A 19,784-nucleotide genomic window follows, 5' to 3' on the forward strand; every position below is an offset into this window, starting at 1 on the left:
CCTGTGATGTCCTTCCTTAACCACCCTCTTTCCAAATTCAGATCCCTTCCTTTTCATAATCCCTAATACCCTTCTCTATTCTGCTTGTCAATAGCACTGTCAATCACGTGGGTTCTGGGCACTGAACTCAGGTTGGCAGATTTGGTGATGAGTGACCCTACCTGCTGAGCCATCTCACTGGCCATCCTGCATTTATTTTCTAATCTGTTGCTAGTGTTCTGGCTATATCCTCAGCTGAGGCGCCATCTTCCGACTGACTCTCCCTGACTCTCTTTCCCATCAGGTCTAAGGGTGGCAATGATGCCCAAGTGTTTCAAGTCCCAGGATACTCTAACCCCCCTTATGGTTGTCCACTCCCTTGACCATCTCGAAACAGAGCCTTCTCCGTTACTGGTATTAAGTCTGTCTGCTTCTGAGGCCCATTTTGGTGCTTCTACAGTATTTCCCTTTAGCCCAGCACCTTCCATTCTGGGTTATGATTATCTGCTTTATTTGTTGACTCCAACCCTGGAACAGAGCTCTTGGAGGGTACCAAGTCATTCTCAGAACCAAATCTAGCACAGGGTAGATGGAAAGATGAATCTGTTGAACAAATGAATGAATGAATGAATGAATGAATGATGGTTATGGCTGTGGAAATCACTTGGCTTGTGTTCTCAAGGAAAACTCTCCAAGAAAAGATAGAACTGGAGAAAGCGAGGAGGAAGAGCAGGGTGCTTTTCAACCTTTAGGCTAAATCCTCTGGCATCAGACCCCAGGTCTAACAACTCACTCATCCCTAAGTGACACACGCTCCAGAACTCCAGCTGCCCCCAATCTCTGTCTCTCAGTAAAGGCGCCATTACCCATCCACATCCCTTTGTTCATGGGCCTCCATCCACCTTTCTGTAGCTCTATGTGCTGATTTGGGGTCTGCCTTCCCATTAGACCATGAGCTCTCAGAGCAAAATCCAGATATGTGTTTTTACCATAGTGTTCTCAGAGTGGCTAGGAGGTGGGAGACAAGGCTGGAGAGGTAGGATGAGCATGGATGGGACCTGTCAACAGTTTAGAAGCCTGGTGCTTGGCCAGGAGAAATGGAGAATGAATCACATTTAGTGATTACACCAAGTTACCCATTCCTCCTGAGTCTAGGCTTGATTTAACCTGTGGACCTGCCTCTAACTACAGCCAGCCCCCAGTGTCTGTGAAAGACTGTTCCAGGAGCCCTGTGAACACTGCAAACCAAGAATTCTCAAGTTATTAAGATGGTGTAGCATTTTTATAGTCTGTGCACATCCTCCTACATACGTTAAATCATCTTTAGATAATTTACAACATATAATACAATTTAAATGTTATGTAAAGAGTCTTTGTACTGTATTATTTAGGGAATATGACAGAAAAGAGTTGGTGTATTGTTGGGCCAAACGGGATGTAGCTCAATTGTCAAAGTACTTTTATAGCATACACAAAGCTCCAAGTTCATCCTCAGCATCACATAAACTGGGCATGGCAGTACATACCTATCATCCCAGCACTGGAAAACTAGGGGCAGGAGAACCAGAAGTTCAAGGTCATTCTTGCCTATATAGCAAATTTGAGGTAAGACTGGAATACATGACACCTTGTCTCAAAAAAAAAAAAAAATGAAAATACAAAAGAAAAAAATCAGGACAAAGGCCTTTTTTATTTTCCCCTGAATATTTTTTTTTCTTGAATAGTTTCAATCTGTGACTCCAACCAACTAGAGGCGGAACCTATGGGTAGAGGTTAGGCAACATGTGTGACTCCATTTCCTCTTCCAAAAACAGGGTCAATAACCTTCGGGCTTTTAAAATTCTGTGTACAAGGTATCTTGGATATCCTGGGCTCTGATGTTTTGGGCTGGGAAAGGGTGAACAGTTAATGAAAATCAACAACTCTTGACATTTACCCAGCATGCCATAGGGCTCTGTCCATTCTCTGACTATGGATTAGGGCCATGTGTTACATGGGGGAGAGGGGGTCCCAGCAGAAAACAGTGACAGCTGACACCGGGCAGTTTGAAGAAAGTATGATGAGGGCTTAGGAAATCAACAAGGAGCAGGGCAGTACACCTGGCCAGCTGTGGCAGGAAGGGGAACCAGCTGGAGACTGGAAGGTGGAAGGGATGGGGAATTCCAAGAATCTGGTGAAGGACAGTGGTGGGGAGAGCATCCAGTCTGGAGCTACACCCAACCATGCTGGAATAAATACCATTTTCTCTCTTTCCTCTCCTGCCATTGATCTACCACCGCCTCCTGTTGGCTCAACCCAGATGCAAACTCCAGAGCAATGAGGCCTGTGCTGGGCAGAGGATGTTGGCACATGGGACATGCAGAAGGGTCTAGCTTAGGCAGTGACAACAGCTTAAGTGGCCGCTCTCCAGTTCCCTTCCAGCCCGGGATCTGGGGGCAAGGGGATGCAGTAGGGAGGAGTAAGAGAACTAAGGCATGTGGGGGGAGGGTGTGAATCACCCCAGAAAGTAGAGGACAACAACCTTCCGTTTCAAAAGCACCCATGTACTCTCCATCCCTCCAGGCCTTTGCCTGTGCTACTCTCCTCCTGGACACGCTTCCTCTCAGAAAGTTCTCCTACATTAAATTAGATGTCCTTCTCTGTCTCTCTAGGCTCCATTCCCATCTATTCTCCCTTTCCTTGCACTATCGCTCTGATTAAAGTCCCTATTCTTAGGGACAGTGCCATTTGATGTGGGAAGAACTGCCCTGACTTCTCAAGCCTCCAAACTGATGGAAAATATGCCCTAGCTGGGGCGGCCCTCCAGTCTGCGGGTGGCAATGTGGGAGCCCCGGGGTCATAAGTGCACTGTTTGGTTTTTTTAGGTGCTTCAGATCATTTACCTCAAGAGTCATCAGATATATGGAAGACAAGTAACAGATGTGGCTGTCTTTACTGGAGCACATCTGAACACAGAAAGGCAGAATCTCCTAATTCTTCCGAGTCTGGAACCACCAGTGAAGACTTGGGTGCAGCGGAGGGAAAGCCAGCTGAGAACATCATCGGCTCTGGGCCCTGGGCCCAGTACTTTAAGCCTCAGGATCATTTCCTGCCAAACAGGAATCTTGGTCCTGAGAGGCAAATGAAGGCACTGCTGGCAAAGCACCCCGAAGGCTGTTGTCTTAGGATTGTTGCTGTGATGAAACACCCATGAGGAAAGCAGCTTGAGAAGGGAAGAGTTTATACGGCTTATCTGTCCACACCACTGCTCATCACTGAAGGAAGTCAGGACAGGAACTCAAGCAGGGCAGGAACCTGGAGGCAGGAGCTGATGCAGAGGCCATGGAGGGGTGCTGCTTACTGGCTTGCTCTTCATGGCTTGCTCAGCCTGCTTTCTTATAGAACCCAGGACCACCAGCTAAGGGGTGGCCCCACCTACAGTGGGCTGGGCCCTCCTGTCACCAATCAGTAATTAAGAAAATGTCTTACAGGCTGACCTACAGTCCATCTTATGGAGACATTTTTTCACCTGAGGCTCCCTCCTCTCACATGACTCTAGCTTAAGTCAAATTGACATAAAATTAGCCAGCATGATTATGGAGGCATTATCATGGTTTGCCCCACCAGACCAGCCGCTTCTGGAAGGAGAGGCAGTGCCTTGGAGTTTTTTATATTTGTAAACCCACACGAAGGCCACTAAAAACCAAAACACTGGTCCTGACTGAGGTTTTCCTACTTGATGGATGTGTCAAGTGAATTTGGGTCTCCCAGAAAAAGGCTTTCAGACAAGGACCTGATCACAAATAGGTCATACGTGAAGAGATGCATTAGGAAAGTGGAGGCTCAAACATTAGGTTATAGAAGGTGTACCCTTAGCAGGACAGAGTGAAGCCAGTTCCAAGGTAAACTGGGCTAAGAGTGGAAGGAAGAGCTGGTCCTGATGCCATTATTTGTGACCCTGATAATTATGCCTAACACCTAGCCCAGACTACATTTTTTTGTTTAAGACAGTCTCACTGTTTTCTTTTCCTTTCTCTCTCCTTCCTTCCTTCCTTTTTTCCTTCCTTCCTTCCTTCCTTCCTTCCTTCCTTTTTTCCTTCCTTCCTTCCTTCTTTCCTTCCTTCCTATCCTTATTTCTTCTCTCTCTCTCTTTTGAGACAGGGTCTCAATTCGCTATACAGATCAGGCTGGCACTGAACTCACAGAGATCCACCTGCCTCTGCTTCCTGAGTGCTGATATTAAAAGTGTGTTCCAACATAGTCTCACTATTTAACCCTGGCTGGGCGGGAACTCACTTTGTGGACCAGCAAACTTGTAGCAATGCTCCTGCCCCTGCCTCCTGATGCTGAGATTGCAGCACAGGTCACTTAAAACATTCTCTTGGGTTGGTGCTGTTTTGAGCAGAGTGTTGGTTTCTACTTCACGACCCAGGATTCTAATCATCCAGTCTCACCTCGAGGCTTTCTCACCCACTTTTTAGATTTATCACTCCCTCTGTGTGCCAGCAGTTTCTTTTCACACTGCTTGCTGTCCACTTAACACTTGGTTGCTCATTTTGTCTACAGGTGTGTCTCTGCTACAAAGCTGTGACTCCTAGAAAGGGCTGGAACTGACCCATCGCTGTACCCTCGGAGTAGTGCAGGAGAAGCTGATCCGCCTTTCTTATTGCCAATTGTAGGCAGCACAGATGGAGGACATGTTGGCCAATGGAAGCCTACTGAGGGTGTCATGGGGTCTAGAAACCGTCTTATATGAAAATAGAAGAGTCGGGAGTGTTTTGCTTGGAGAGAACCCATCTGAGAATCAATCCACTTGCTGACCATTTCTGGGCATCTCCTCTGCACAAGCCCTGGGCTAGGGATAAGGAAGCCACAGGTGCACAGCTACCATGCCAGCAGCAGAGCTCACAGCCTGGATGGTGTTGGACACACAGATAAGGAACTATGACACAGTGTGGTCAGGTGCTGTGGGATGGTCTGTATGTCAAAGGTGTTGCTGATTGGTCAATAAATAAATCACTGATTGGCCAGTGGCTAGGCAGGAAGTATAGGCGGGACTAACAGAGAGGAGAACTGAGAGAACAGAAAGCTAGGTGAGGGAGACACTGCCAGCCGCCACCATGACAAGCCGCATGTGAAGATGCTGGTAAGCCACGAGCCATGTGGCAAGGTATAGATTAATAGAAATGGATTAATTTAAGCTATAAAAACAGTTAGCAAGAAGCCTGCCATGGCCATACAGTTTGTAACCAATATAAGTCTCTGTGTTTACTTGGTTGGGTCTGAGTGGCTGTGGGACTGGCAGGTGAGAGAGATTTGTCCTGACTGTGGGCCAGGCAGGAAAACTCTAGCTACAAATGGCACCCAATGTGTTGGCAAGAGTTTCCACCTAAAACCTGAGTAAAAAGATTCTAAAACAGAGCTAAAAACAGCTCCTAGTTGTCTCTTTTTTTTTTTTTTTTTTTTTTTTTTTTTTTGGTTTTTTGAGACAGGGTTTCTCTGTGCAGCTTTGCGCCTCTCCTGAAAACTCACTTGGTAGCCCAGGCTGGCCTCGAACTCACAAAGATCCTCCTGCCTCTGCCTCCCGAGTGCTGCTGGGATTAAAGGCGTGCGCCACCACCGCCCAGTCCTAGTTGTCTCTTTTAAGCTAGCAGCAGCCTGCGTGTTTGAGCTACTATGGCGGGTTCCTGGCGTGCATGCTAGACCTGCAGTATGGCGGGAATGAGGCCTCTGCAAGTGGCACATTAAGCTGTGTGGTGGATTTAGCCTTTGCTAGTACAAAACAAAACAAAACAAAAAAAAAGAGGTTTCTGGGCTACACGCTGCTTTGATAGAAGCATAGACCCACTATTTCTGAGAGTTGATGGCTCCCAGAGCTAGCAGAAAACGTACCACCGCCATGTTGGGAAGCTGAAGTGGGCGGAGCCAGCAGCCATAGTGCCAGCACCGTTTCAGGCTTAGAAGGCTGCAGTTTAAAGCAATAGGCTCAAGCTAATATAAAAAAATAAGCCACGTAAAGATGGCTACCACACAGAGAATCTGGATTATGTTCTCTTTGATATTCGTAACTGAAGAAAAACATTTGATTACAAAAGCTGTTGAGTTATGCCAAAATGTATATTTTAAAGGTACCTTGACTTCAAAATTTGGATGTAAAGATATGTTGCTTTGGAAAGGAGGCTCTGCTTTTGTTTCCACAGAAAGCCAGAGGCTATGGATTTGTTCCAGATTAAGATACATCAGGTTTGACCAGCCAAGACCCCCTGAAAGGTCTCTGATGACACCATGGCCCAGATGATCCAACATCCAGAATGGTTTGAAGGCAACTGGCTCAGACAATACAGCCTCATGGACTATTCCATAACCCTAAAATTTTCTTTGTGTCCCCATAAGATACAGCGCCCCCCTCCAGCAGGAAGTAGTAAGAGAAGCTACGCCCAAATTCCCAAATATACCAAGCTGACTTTGGAGATGTGTAAAGGTTAAAACCTTTCTTTTTAAGAAAAGAAAAGGGAAAGTGCTGTGGGATAGTCTGTATGACAAAGGTGTTGCTGATTGGTCAATAAATAAATCACTGATTGGCCAGTGGCCAGGCAGGAAGTATAGGTGGGACTAACAGAGAGGAGAATTGAGAGAACAGAAAGCTAGGTGAGGGAGACACTGCCAGCCGCCACTATGACAAGCCGCATGTGAAGATGCTGGTAAGCCACGAGCCATGTGGCAAGGTATAGATTAATAGAAATGGATTAATTTAAGCTATAAAAACAGTTAGCAAGAAGCCTGCCACGGCCATACAGTTTGTAACCAATATAAGTCTCTGTGTTTACTTGGTTGGGTCTGAGTGGCTGTGGGACTGGCGGGTGAGAGAGATTTGTCCTGACTGTGGGCCAGGTAGGAAAACTCTAGCTACAGTCAGGGCCACCAGGAGGCATGAGGGTTGCTCAGGGAAGGCCTCTGAGAAGACGTTGCAGGAGGGCCCAGTTATGACAATGTCGATAACAGATTTCAGTTTAGATTTTAAAAATGACTTTCTTTTTTTTTAAAGATTACTTTTTAAATTTATGTGTTTGGCTGGGCATGGTGATTCACAACTTTAATCCCAGCACTCGGGGAGGCAGAGGTAGACCAATTTTATGAGTTGGAGGCAAGCCTGGTCTACACAACAAGCTCCAGCCCAGCCAAGGCTACATAATGAGACTCTGTCTCCAAAAAAGCAATAACAACAACAACAACAGTAATAATATAAATGTATGTATATGTGTAGGAGCCTGCATGAGTACATGTGTACCACATACATGCAGGAGACCTCAGAGCCAGAAGAGGGCATCAGATCCCCTGGAATTAGAGTTACAGGTAGTCTTGAGCCATTACGTGGGTGCTGGGAACCAAACCTGGGTCTTTGGAAAGAGCAGTAATTGCTCTTAACTGCTAAGTCATCTCTCCAGCTCTGAAGACTAACTGTCTAACAATCAGACCATGCAACAATGAGTTGGCCTGGTGGTATAAGCCCTTAATCCTAGTCACTCAGAAGACCAAAGTCAGAAAACCCAACTTCAAAGCCAGCTTGAGCTATAAAATGAGTTGAAAGCCAGCACGGGCAACTGAGTGAGAAGATAAATAAATAAATAAATAAATAAATAAATAAATAAATAAATAAATAAATAAATAAATAAAAAATAATAAATAAATAAAGTTTTAAAAGGGGGGGGCTAGGCATAACTGTGTTGGCCTGTAATCCAGCCCCTGGGATGTGAAGGCAAGAGGATCAAGTCAAGGTCTGGGCCTGGGCTACATGAGACCTTGTCTCAAAAAGAAGGAGACAAAATGAGAGGTGAAAGGGGTGCTGGGATTGGGCTTTGTGGTAGAGTGCTTGCTTACCACACAGAAGGCCCTAGACTCCATCATGGCGCTAACAGACAGGTCAAAGGGCCAGCTCAGGAGGAAGTGCTTGCATCTGGAGGAATGTGAGTAAGGCCCGAAAGCCCATTTCACAGACTCAATCCTGATGTCTCTCAGCAAAAGCACAAATGGGAAGGCTCATCATGAAAGCTATTAAACCGGCACTTCCTCCTCTGTGCTAGCAATACTGCTATAAAACAAACAGAAGACAGTGGTGTGGTGACACACACCTTTAACCTCAGCATTCAGGGGGCCAAGGCAGGCAGAGCAGCATCATAAGACAGCTCGCTAACAGACAGGTCAAAGGGCCAGCTCAGGAGGAAGTGCTTGCATCTGGAGGAATGTGAGTAAGGCCCGAAAGCCCATTTCACAGACTCAATCCTGATGTCTCTCAGCAAAAGCACAAATGGGAAGGCTCATCATGAAAGCTATTAAACCGGCACTTCCTCCTCTGTGCTAGCAATACTGCTATAAAACAAACAGAAGACAGTGGTGTGGTGACACACACCTTTAACCTCAGCATTCAGGGGGCCAAGGCAGGCAGAGCAGCATCATAAGACAGCTCAAATAAACAAAGCAGCCACCAGAATCAGTCTCTCCTATACAGAAGTTCACGGTTCTGGGAATTTGAAATTCTAAGCACTATGGTCTTGGTCTTTTGAGACAGGGTCTCATGTAGCCCAGGATGGCCTTGAACTTGCTATGTATTGGAGGATAATATTGAACTTCTGATTCTCCTGCCTCCACCTCTTCACTGCCAGGATTAGAAGCTCGCCCCACCACACCTGGTTTCCCGCAGGGGTGGGTAATGAGCACAGAGCTTCAACTCCAGGCAAGCAATCTACCAACTGAGTGATCCCCCATCCCCACAGCCTTGTTCTTAAAAGCAAAGGTTAGCAATGACCTTAATGTCTCCGCTAGGAACTAGCTAAATAAACAATGACACAGAAAATCACTCAATGGAATACTAAATGGTCCTTCAAAAGAGCAAACTGTTCTTCATGTACTGATCTGAAGTGACAGCCAAGAGGACTAGCACATGATGTGTTTCTGTGTGAGAAAGGGTGTGCACAAACACACAAGCATTCATTTACACATACATACACACATAGATACATATATTTACATGTGCACAAATACTCTAAAATATATAAGCAAGACATACTGTCCTGTAAGCTTCCAGGGAAGGGAGCTAAGGTTACAGGGGTGAGGGACTGGAACAATACCTACATTTCAACATGCTGTACCCTTAAATTTGTATTCGGTGTACATGCATTATTTAAATTTTTATTCTGTGCACATGCATTGTTAAAAAGCTGATGAAGTCCAGGCCTGGTGGCGGACTCCTATAATCCAAGCACTTGGGAGGTAAAAGCAGGAGGGTCAGGAGTTCAAGTTCATCTGCAGCTACATAGCAAACTTGGACAAACAAAAAACTAATAAAAAAGGTTTTAGTAAAACAAAATTAGATCATTCAAAAACATAATCAGATGCAAAATGTGGTTGTACACACTCACAATCCCAGTAGTTGGGGGCCTAGGGCAAGAGAATTGCACAGAGTTTAAGACCAGCCCAGGCTGTGTAGTGAGAGCTTCTCAAAAAAAAACAACAAAACAAACACACAGAAATATATGTAGTTGTGAAGACCATATAACAACATGGAAAACTGATATTAAACTTGGTTTAAGAGAGGCTTTTTGTATGGAGCACGATACACCTGATCATGCTCCCAGAGCTGGTTCTGTCTGGTTTCCTGGTCATCCTCACTGAAGGAACAAGATCCTAGACCATTAGCTGCAGCCAGTCACGTCCGTATCCTCAGCACTGACCCACCAGACCCCGGACAATCTGTTTACGTGTGAGGAAGAGCTTCTGCACAAACAAGAGAGGGCCTTCTCCAGGGGGAAGCCAGGGTGCTACATATCTTCTTCCTCTTGCTCAGCTTCCTTCCTGGAGGAAGGTCCCCAGTGAGAAACCGGAGGTGAGATGTGTCCTGGCAGGAAGGAGAGTCCAGGAATCTGCCCCGGTGGCCTGGCACAATGCCACAGGGCCAACCTCAGCTAAACTCTAGTGTTCTGCTCCCTATCCTCCCTGGCTATGCCCACCCGCTGTTGGAGCTCTCTCCTTCAAGATGCTAGCCCCATTCCCTTCAGAGACCAGCCTTCTGCCCCTGACCAACTGTATGATCTCATTCAAATCACTTAGCCTCTCTGAGGCATTTTCAGAAGAGCTACTTGTTTTATTTTATGTGTCTGTTCTGCCTGCATGTATGTGCATGTGCCCATTCGTGTGGTGCCCAAGGAGCTCAGAAGAGGGTGTTGGGTCCCCTGAACTGGAGTTACAGATGGCTGTGAACCACCTATGGGTGTTGGGAACTGAACCTAGGTTCTCTACAAGAGCAGCATGTGCTCTTAACTGCCAAACCATCTCTCCAGCCTCATCCTACCTTTATTTCCTACCCATAAAATAGTCCTATCTTGACAGGCTGCTGGGCAAATGAAAGAAGCATTACCTCCTTCTACACCCTGTACCATTTCCAGACCACCTGCTTGTCAGTCTCCTCGGCCTACTCCTCCTCGGACTGTGCCCCATGTATGTGCCTTCTTCTCTCTCCTGGGGCTCACAGACCTAAACTATCACTCACCACACCCATGCGTCAGATCCATACATCCCGCTGTCTCTGAGCTTTCTCCATGTTCATCTCTCATGACTGTCTCAAACTTGATCCATTGACAACTTAACTTGGTTAAGTCCAGGGTCCCAGTACCACCTATGGCCGATATTCCAACTCCAGTTCAGCACGTTCTGCCAAATTATCCTAGATCCTGTCTATTTGACAATTAGCACTAACCATCATAAGTCCCCACAGGTATGATCTAGTGGTTGAGTAGTTCAATTAACTCACGATTTTTCTACCAAAATATCCTAGGTTTGCATTAACTGAACTGAAAATTACAGGGTTATAGTAAGGATCAAATGAAATGTTTATAACACTGGAAAAATATTGCCATAGACCATGTTCAGTAAGTGTTTCTAATCACAAAATCAATTCTTAATTTATATAGAAAGAATGCAATCAGTCTTATCGAGAATTGATATTCTATCTACCCACTAGATAAACAGTTGAGCAGCAAGCAGCATGCCTTCATCATTTTCTGCTTCCTGATTGGGGATGTGATGTGGACAGCTGTGTTACACTTCTGCTACCTTGACTAACCCATCACATTGGTTTGTACCTTTGAACTGTGAGCCACAATAAACCTTTCTCCATGAAAAAAAAATCAAAACAAAACAGGCACAACAACCACTTTAACTTAGCCTTTTCCTCTCCAAACTTGGTTCTCATCCGCTGCCTTCTGTCACGTATCTCTAGAACCTTGAGATCTGGCACCCACTGACCTGCTCAACACTTCACTCCAACCCAGCATTCACATAGTCCTGTGATGTGGATGGGAACGAGAGGAAGCTGGACTGAAGCACATGGCAAACGACAGCAGAGAGAAGGCTACCTGGGTTCCCCAAGGGTGTCAGTGCTCTTTCCTCAAGGGGGAGAAGAGAGGGTTTATTCTGGAGCCAAATATGAGTGACTATGACCATGGGCACATAGATTTAGGTCACCTTGAATTCCATGTTCCAACATGCAAGTAGTTTCATGAAATTTTTATGGTAACAGAACAAAGAAAGCCACTAATCAATAAAACCAGAGAGCTAGGTCACACCATGCTGCTGTGACGCAGCTATAGGGCCCGGATGCTATCTGTGCTATTCTTATCCCTTCGGTTGGTCGGTGGAGAATGGGGTTTTGCGAGGTTAATACCTGTTTGTCAGGACGTTGTGTCTGGCTTTATCTGCAAGTCACAGGTTGTTATGTCCAACACAGAGATGGGCAAGGAATGGCTCTTTAGGGGGCTAAAGCTAACTCCAGACAAACTGTCAGCAGGTTCTGGACCTGCAACATTCCAACCTCTATATATCATTGAAATTTAATCAGTTGTTTGGCCTTTGCAGACATGGCTTCTTTCCAGGAATTCTCATTCAAAGGCTTCATGTTCTGCTCAGGCACTAGTCTTGCGTTTCCCTGCTGCACCACTCTTAGACCGTTAAGATTCCAGAACCTTTTCCAGGAACTTCTCACTTATTTGTTTTGAGACAGGGTCTCACTACAAAGCCCTGGTTGGCCTGGAACTAGCTATGTAGACTAGGCTGGCCCTGGACTTACAGAGAGTCCTCTGCCCCCCGAGTGCTGCAATTAAATGTGTAGGCCACTGCGTCCCGATGTTGTTTTGTGTTTGCTTATGTTACAGTAGGTTCCTACACTTGCGGATACAAGTGCCCCGAGAAACATAAACGTATCTCGGTAGTTGGACAGATGAGTCTACGCTGTGCTAAGTGACAGCCTCCCCACTTAGGTGGGATGTCTGTGCTCAGCATCGGATGAGGTTCTGCTTGCAGCAGCACCCCAGGAAGCAGCCATCCTCTTTAATGTCACTGGTTCCTGTTCGATACGGAAAGAACCTTGAAGTCTGGCACCAGCTTCTCAGTGCTCCAGCGGAGAAGTGAGATGCCACCCCTATTCATAACTAGAACAAATCACCTGGCTCTGCCCAACTTGAGGGTGTCAGGAAGTACATTCCTATCCTGTGTCCAGAGGGCAGGGAGCCAAAAACTATGGGTGAGTATTAATAACTATCATATGCTTCCTGCAATCTATTCTGTACCAGGCTCTGAGCTAGGGACCAGGGATAAGTAAATCATGGTCCTCTTATTTTCTTAAGTTTATTTATTTATTTACGTCATATTATATATATATAATAAACTATGTATTTGACTAAAGTAATTGTACTTCTTTATGTGATACTTTCACGTATATATACACTGTATACTGATCAGATTAGGGTGAAAAACATTAATTACCGTAAATATTATTTCTCTGTGGTCAGAATATCTGAAATCCTCTCCTAGCAATTTTGGAATATACACTACGTTAACTGTAATTAGTCTACCATGTAAAAACAGAGCACCAGAACCTACTCTTCCTGCACCTGAAGACTGACCTCACCCTCCCTTCTGCCATCTTCCCTTGCCTCCGGTAACCATTATTTCAGTCTCAACCTCTCTGAGATCGACTTTTTAAGATTCCAGGTCGTGTGGTTTGAATGAGACATCTCCCGTATTCTCGGGCATTTGAATACTTTGTTCCCAGTTGGTGGCTGTTTGGGCAGGCTTAGGAGGTGTGGCCCTGCTGGAGGAACTTTGTCACTGAGGCGGGTTTTGAGAGCTTTAAGACTTGTGCCACTTCGGGTGGCTCCCTCTGCTTCCTGTTTTCAGTTCCAGGTCTGAGCTCTCTGCTGTTCCTGTCGCCACGTCTGGTGCTGGCTGCAACAGCCTTGCCATAACGGTGATGGACACCTACTCCTCTGGAACCATAAGCCCAAAATAAACCTACTTCTACAAGTTGCCTTGATCATGGTGTTTCATTACCGCAATAGAAACCTAGCTAAGACACAAATATAAGCGAGATCACACAGCATTTTATTTTCTGAATCTGATTTGTTTCACTCACGGATGGCCTCCAGGTTCATTCAAATAACAGGGTCCTTTCCTTTTATAAGACTGAACAGTATTCCATCTACTTCATCCATTCATCAGCTGATGGTCACTTTGCTTGCCCTCGTTTCCATGTGAATAGTGCTGATGTGAGCATGGGAGTGAGCGGGTCTACAGCACACTAATTTCATTTATTTTGCACACATACATGGGGTGATTTGAATCAGAAAAGTCGCCCATAGGCTCCAGTATTTAAGCACACTTAGTCCCCAGCTGGTGAACATATTTGGGGAGGTTTAGAAGGTGGGCCATGAGGCAAGAAGTCTGTTTCTGGGGACAGGCTTTGAGATCAAAGGCTTAAGCCATTTCTAGCGTGAGCTCTGTTTCCTGTCTGTGGTTGAGATGGGAGCTCTCAGCTTCTTGTCCCGCTGTCAGGCTGCTGCTTGCTGCCGTGCTTCCTACCATGATGGACTCTCACCCCTCTGGAACCATAAGCCCAAATAAACTCCTCTATTTGTTGCTTTTGGTCGTGGTACTTTATCACAGCAATAGAAAAGTAACCAATACAATAACTAATAGTGAGATTGCTAAGTCAGGTGGAAGGTCAGCCTGGGCTATGAGACCATTGTCAAAAATCGTTCAAAGGGAGGCAGCAATGGCTTCAGGCACATACTTATAATCTCCGTAATTAAGAGGTAGAGACAGGTGAATCAGTAGTTCAAGACCAGCTGGACTACATAAGAGCATGTATCAAATTTTTTTAAAAAGTCAGTTTTAAGGCTATCCCCATGTGACTGATGAGCACCTACAGAATGTGGTTAGTCAGATGAGACCCCTTAAAAGTACAAAGCATGCACCAAACTTTTGGTGACAGTATAACTATAAAATATTAATGTTATATACTTCATAGAGATTTCTTTAATGAACTGAGGCAAATGTATTAAAACTAACCACCTTTAAAAAAAAAAAAACTTTTAAAGCTGGGCTGTGGTGTCACATGCCTTTAATCCCAGCACTCGGGAGGCAGAGGCAGGAGGATCTCTGTGAGTTTGAGTCCAGCCTGGACTTACAGAGTGAGTTCCAGGAAAGGCTCCAAAGCTACACAGAAAAACTCTGTCTCAAAAAACCAAAAAAAAAAAAAAAAAAAAAAGAAAGAAAGAAAAGAAAAGAAAAGTCCAACTACAGTGCAGCTCTTACAGCATTTCTAGTGAACAGCACTGAAGCCTAGAGAGAGGAAATAGAAGAAATAACCTCCACAGCACCAACTGTGGCACCAGGGTCTCCATCAAGGCTCTGTCTACTTTTCACAAGTTATAAGGACCAGTCTCCAAGATGGTTATTAATGGGATGTAATGGGATGTCCCTCCCACCCCAAATAAGGCCCATTTGGGAGAGTACGGAAAGGACCGTGGGACTCCACAGCTAGGTCACTAAAGACATGGGTGCTCCCAGTTTGCTGCAGAGTCCACATGGTAAGGAACGGAGGCCTCTGTCAGCAACCAAGCAAGCACCACAGGGCCACCCATCTTGAAAACTGACCTCCAGCACCGGTTAAGCCTTCCAACAACAACCAACACCTTTGACGCAAGCTCTGGTAAGACTCCAACCCACCTAGGTACATTTCTTCCAAACTCCTGATCCACAAAACACGAGGTACTGTGGTCCTGGTTGTCTTGAATCATAGTTTCTGTTTCATTACTTAGCAATGAGCTGACATTCTTACAGACCCAGGGATCCCATGTAGGAAAATCTTTTCTCTATGGCATTTGTGTGCAAGGAGGAATTAACCCTTGTCTTTTGAATAGCCTCTATCCCATCTCTTTTGTCCCCAAGCAAAAACAGGCAAATTATCAAGCCTGAGGGATTCAACTCAAAAAGGCAAAAATCTCATTTTATTTTTTGAAGATCCCTTTATTGAAGACAGACTCAGGTCTTTTGAGAATGAAATAACTTTACCGAATCACTTTCACCTGGGCCACAGAGATTTGATTCCCACAGAAGTCAAAAGACCTATAGATCAAAATCGCTGTTAGGCACAGCACTAAGTAGCAAGTAATTAAGAAAAGACAGTTTGTAACACTGGAGTGTCTCCAAGCTGAGAAACGTGTCAATAGTCACAGGGATGCTTTATGTGGCATGTGACTTTTCATATCGATCCCTGAGGTAGGTGGAGAGAAACAGGAAGCAACAGCTCAGTGCTCAGATCTGTCCTCGGTCATGGTCAGTAAATCACAGAGTAGTTCTAGAATCCGGTTCTGGGGGACTCAAGTCAGACTAGGAACCTTGCGTCCAGGACCACCATCCCCCAGCTAAGGTGAATATGGACCCTTCATCTGGGGCTGTCCTCAGAGATTAACGTGCACTTGAAAGTCTCCTGGAAGGCCACAAGGAAAGATGGCATTACTTCATCCACAGTGACGAGTCTCTGGAGTGCCTCACTCAGGGAAGTGACTCCTGTCCCAACTAGGCCACAGGGCACAATGTGCTCAAACCAAGTGAGGTCTGTAGAACAGTTCAGAGCCAGGCCGTGGGATGTGATGTGCCTTCCACAGCGGACTCCTGCAAAGCAAGCCAGATGTCTTAGAATAGCTATACTTCCCTCCCTTGGGGCCTCGGGATCCCGCTAGTGCCGAAAGGTAAGTGGGCCTGGACTGGGAGCCTGGACTGAACACAGCCTGGGTCAGGAGGCTAAGTCTACGGGGTTGGGGACTGTGGTTACACATCAGCCGGCTCATATTATTTTCGAGATTCCTTTAATACAGGGATTACGTTGCTTTGGAAGTTTGACATTTGGCATCCTGTCCTCCCGTTGTGAGTCACAGGAAGTAACCTGGCAATTCATCAAAGCCTGGTGTTTCTCCATCCATGACTGCGGAACTAGAGGACTCTTCTGTCTCGGCATATTAAAACATCCGTAAGGCAGGTCAGGGACATTTCGAGCCCAGAGTTCCCCGGGGTTGGCCCTGCCCCGGCTCCGCCCCGGTTCCGCCCCGGTGCGCTCACCGATCGCGCAAATCTTGCGCTCGCCCAGCCAGACACCGGTGTAGGGTGGCGGCCGCGCGCGAGCTCCCCGAAGGCCCCGGAGCTCGCACAGGCGCACGGCGCACGCCTCCAGCGCCGCCACGTGGGTGCGCAGGCGCAGGCCTAGGCGCCGCAGGTCAAGCACCGGGTGGCAGAGCAGCTGGCCGGGGCCGTGGAAAGTGGCCAGACCGCCGCGGCCGGTGGCGCGCACCTCGGCGCCCAAGGCCCTCAGCCGCGTAGTCTCCTCGGGCGTCAGGCCGCCGCGTAGCCCGCCCGTGTACACGGGCCCCGCTGGCTCGCAGAGCAAGAGCGCGCCCGCCTCGGTCCCCGACGGGGTCCCGGGGCGAGGGTCGGCCTGCAGCCGCCGCAGCCAATGCTCCTGCAGTGCCAGCAGCTCGGAGTAGCGAGCCCGCCCGAGCCACACTAGCCGGACCGCGGGCAGCTGCATCGCGAGGGCAGCGGCGTGCATGGGCCCCGCCTCCTGTCGTGTCTCGGGGCGGGGACTCAGGGCCACGCCCGTGAGCTGCAGCTCCAGAGTGGATTCCAGATCCCGCCTACCAACGTAACCGGAGACCCAGTCTGATGGGCGTCATCCTCCCATTCATTCCAATAGTCATTCTTTAGTCTGCGCTGTGTTCTGCAGACCCAGTTCTAGGAGCGTGACCCTGCAGTGCAGTGTGCGAGGCCTAGGAGCTTAGGTGTTCACAACTGACAAGCCAGTATTAAAGTTTTATAGTGTTGGGGAAAAACCAAAAAACCCAGAACCCAATAATATTCTGAGTTCCTCAAAAACTGAAAGGTATTGTGGGTTGGTGTGGGATGTAGGAGATCTGTATGAGCTGGGCGGTGGTGGCGCACGCTGTTAATCTCAGCACTCGGGAGGCAGAGGTAGGCAAATCTCTGAATTCGAGGGTTCGAGGCCAGTTTGGTCTACAAAGTGAGTTCCAGGACAGGCAGAACTTCAAAAAAATAAAAATCTGTAAGATGTGATAGTGATAGAAGCAGGCAGAGGCTGTAGTTGAGCAGAGAAACAGTTGCATTAGAGTCCTTCCTTAGCTATTCCCCAGGAATGCTCTGACTCTGGCCTGACCCACTAGAATTATTCCAGGTTAAAGCAAACGGGCAGAAATGCGTGTCCTGCATTGACGAATCTCAGAGACAGGTTACCTCTGGGAAGGCATTGTTACCTTTGTTGGAGGTTGCTTCTATTTTTTTTTTAAAGATTTATTTTATTTATTATGTATACAGTGTTCTGCCTGCATGTGTCTTTGCAGGCCAGAAGAGGGCACCAGATCTAATTGTGGGTGGTTGTGAGCCACCATGTGGTTGCTGGGAATTGAACTCAGGACCTCTGGAAGAGCAGTCAGTGCTCTTAACCTCTGAGCCATCTCTCCAGCCCGGAGGTTGCTTCTATTATGGAGGGCTGAGCTCTGAGGGGAACTCAGGTGTGATTCATGAGCAACCCATTCCCAGAAGCTGAGGGAAGGACAGGGACTGAAGGCCAGAACATCAAGATTAATTTGTGAAAGAAGCCAGTTGGCCCAGAAACGCTTCCCACCTGGAGCTTCATACAACAGAGCATGTGCCAGAAAAGCCCCCAGAACTACAATTTGGAGAAGCAGGTGTCCTGTAAAAGTCCCATAAAGAGTCTGGAGCCTCACTCCCCAAGGCTTTTTGCTTAGCTCACTAGCCCACTCCCATTCTTTGGGAGTGTTTTTCTTTCCTTAATAACCAGTGTCTGTTTCTAACCACATCATATGTCTCTGGTGCAATCCTCTACCTGGGACATTAAGAACCCCGATCTGCACTGGCCACTAAGCATATTTTTTCCTCTCTTCTTTATTTCCCTTTCGGATATTGGCCTTAAGCCGAAGCCTGGTTCTCTGGCACTCTGGGCTTTCTCACTCTTTCTTGGAAGCCTTCCACCTCTGCCTTGCAAGCGCCCACCTCCACTGTCAAAGGCTTGGCTTTCTCCCTTTTATCCTCCCCACCCCACCCCCAACTCCCCCACGGCAGCTAAGGAGATTTTCAGTCTGCTTGTTTTACTCCCAAGTTCTAATACAATCTACTCAATTTGTTTCCATTTGTTTTTAAATTATCTTATTAAGGAGACTAAGAATCCAAAAGAAGGAACCCCATTTCCCCTGGTAACACCAAGAAAGGGCCCAGAACACAGCAGATGCTGTCAACTTGAGCTAATACGCCCCTGAGAAGGGCGAGGGGGCTGTTGTTAAAACAGGTTTTTCTGGGCTCTTGAAAAGCTTTCCATCTTAAGATGCTGGGCCTGATGGCTACAAGAGCTCTGTGAGTGGGGAGAGGAGAGAGACAGAGACAGAGACAGAGACAGAGACAGAGTGAAAGTGAGTGAGCTCCCTCTGGCTGCCTTCCTTGACAAGGAAGCAGTCTGGTACACAGTGTGGTTGGAGTCAGTATGCCCTGTGTGGGGCTAAGGGTGGAGTCTCTCAAGCATAAATATGAATCCTCATGGTCCTGGTGTAACCACCCTGGCAGGAATGAAAACACACTAAAGAGACACTTGCACCTTCCCTAACAGACCACTGAAGTAGTGGACCCCAAGAAATAGGATTTCTCGAGGAGTCTCATGCTGGGAGAGGGGAAAGGCTGATGGGGGAGTTTGTCTCCCTGCAAGAGATTTCACACAGGCTGTCTTTGTCAGGCCACCTTGCAGGAGACTGAGTCCAAACAAGGATGGGTCAGTGATGGGTGAGACCACACCCTGCCCAGGACTGCACTCTGTTTAAACCAAAGTCTCATGTCAGGACCTGAGAGATAGACTTGGGAGTGTGGAGGCGGAGGGAGGTCATTGGACCTCTCTGTTTTTCTTACCCATGTGACAATGTTAAATCTCTTCTCTGCTTTTCACATTCACACTTACCTGTTTAACTGACCTAGAGCACAGATGGCCAAGCCTAGCGTATCAGAATGGTCAGGTCCCAGGCTTTGACTCTGTGTGTTGTTGTTGGTTTTGAGGTTTTTTTGTTTTGTTTTGCTTTTTTTTTCCCCCCTGAGACAGGATTTCTCTGTGTAGTTTTGGTTCCTCTCCTGGATCTCACTCTGTAGACCAGGCTGGCCTTGAACTCACAGAGATCCTCCTGCCTCTGCCTCCCAAGTGCTGGGATTAAAGACATGCACCACCACCACCTGGCTTGTTTTGCTTTTTTGAGAGTTTCACTGTTTGCTCTGGCTATCCTAGAACTCACTATGTAGATCAGGCTAGCCTCGAACTCACAGAGATCCGCCTGCCTCTGCCTCTCAAGTGCTCTTAATACTGGGTGTGGGTGGGGAAATGGAAAGAGGAAGAACAGAATAAGAGTAGCAGCCAGAGGGAGGTTCAATGC

At 47.0% G+C, this 19,784-nt stretch overlaps 1 protein-coding gene across 1 annotated transcript; it reads right to left on the minus strand.

Annotated features, from left to right (window-relative positions):
• Positions 1–15,294: 15,294 nt before the first annotated feature.
• Positions 15,295–16,873, minus strand: Lipt2 (lipoyl(octanoyl) transferase 2). Its single transcript, XM_059253018.1, has 2 exons — positions 16,408–16,873; positions 15,295–15,963 (listed from the first exon to the last, which is right to left on the minus strand). Exons 1-2 carry the CDS (start codon positions 16,871–16,873, stop codon positions 15,734–15,736), a joined length of 696 nt encoding a protein of 231 aa, XP_059109001.1. The 3' UTR covers positions 15,295–15,733.
• Positions 16,874–19,784: the final 2,911 nt, after the last annotated feature.

This window comes from Peromyscus eremicus, chromosome 1, assembly GCF_949786415.1.
Source record: "Peromyscus eremicus chromosome 1, PerEre_H2_v1, whole genome shotgun sequence".
In the NCBI taxonomy this organism is placed as follows: domain Eukaryota; kingdom Metazoa; phylum Chordata; class Mammalia; order Rodentia; family Cricetidae; genus Peromyscus; species Peromyscus eremicus.

Excerpts from the sequence above, each read along its gene's own strand:
- Lipt2 (XM_059253018.1), bottom strand. The coding sequence starts at position 16,873 with ATGCAGCTGCCCGCGGTCCGGCTAGTGTGGCTCGGGCGGGCTCGCTAC. Across the intron at positions 15,964-16,407 it reads GCGCAAGATTTGCGCGATCG|GAGTCCGCTGTGGAAGGCAC; the intron begins GTGAGCGCACCG and ends CTTGCTTTGCAG.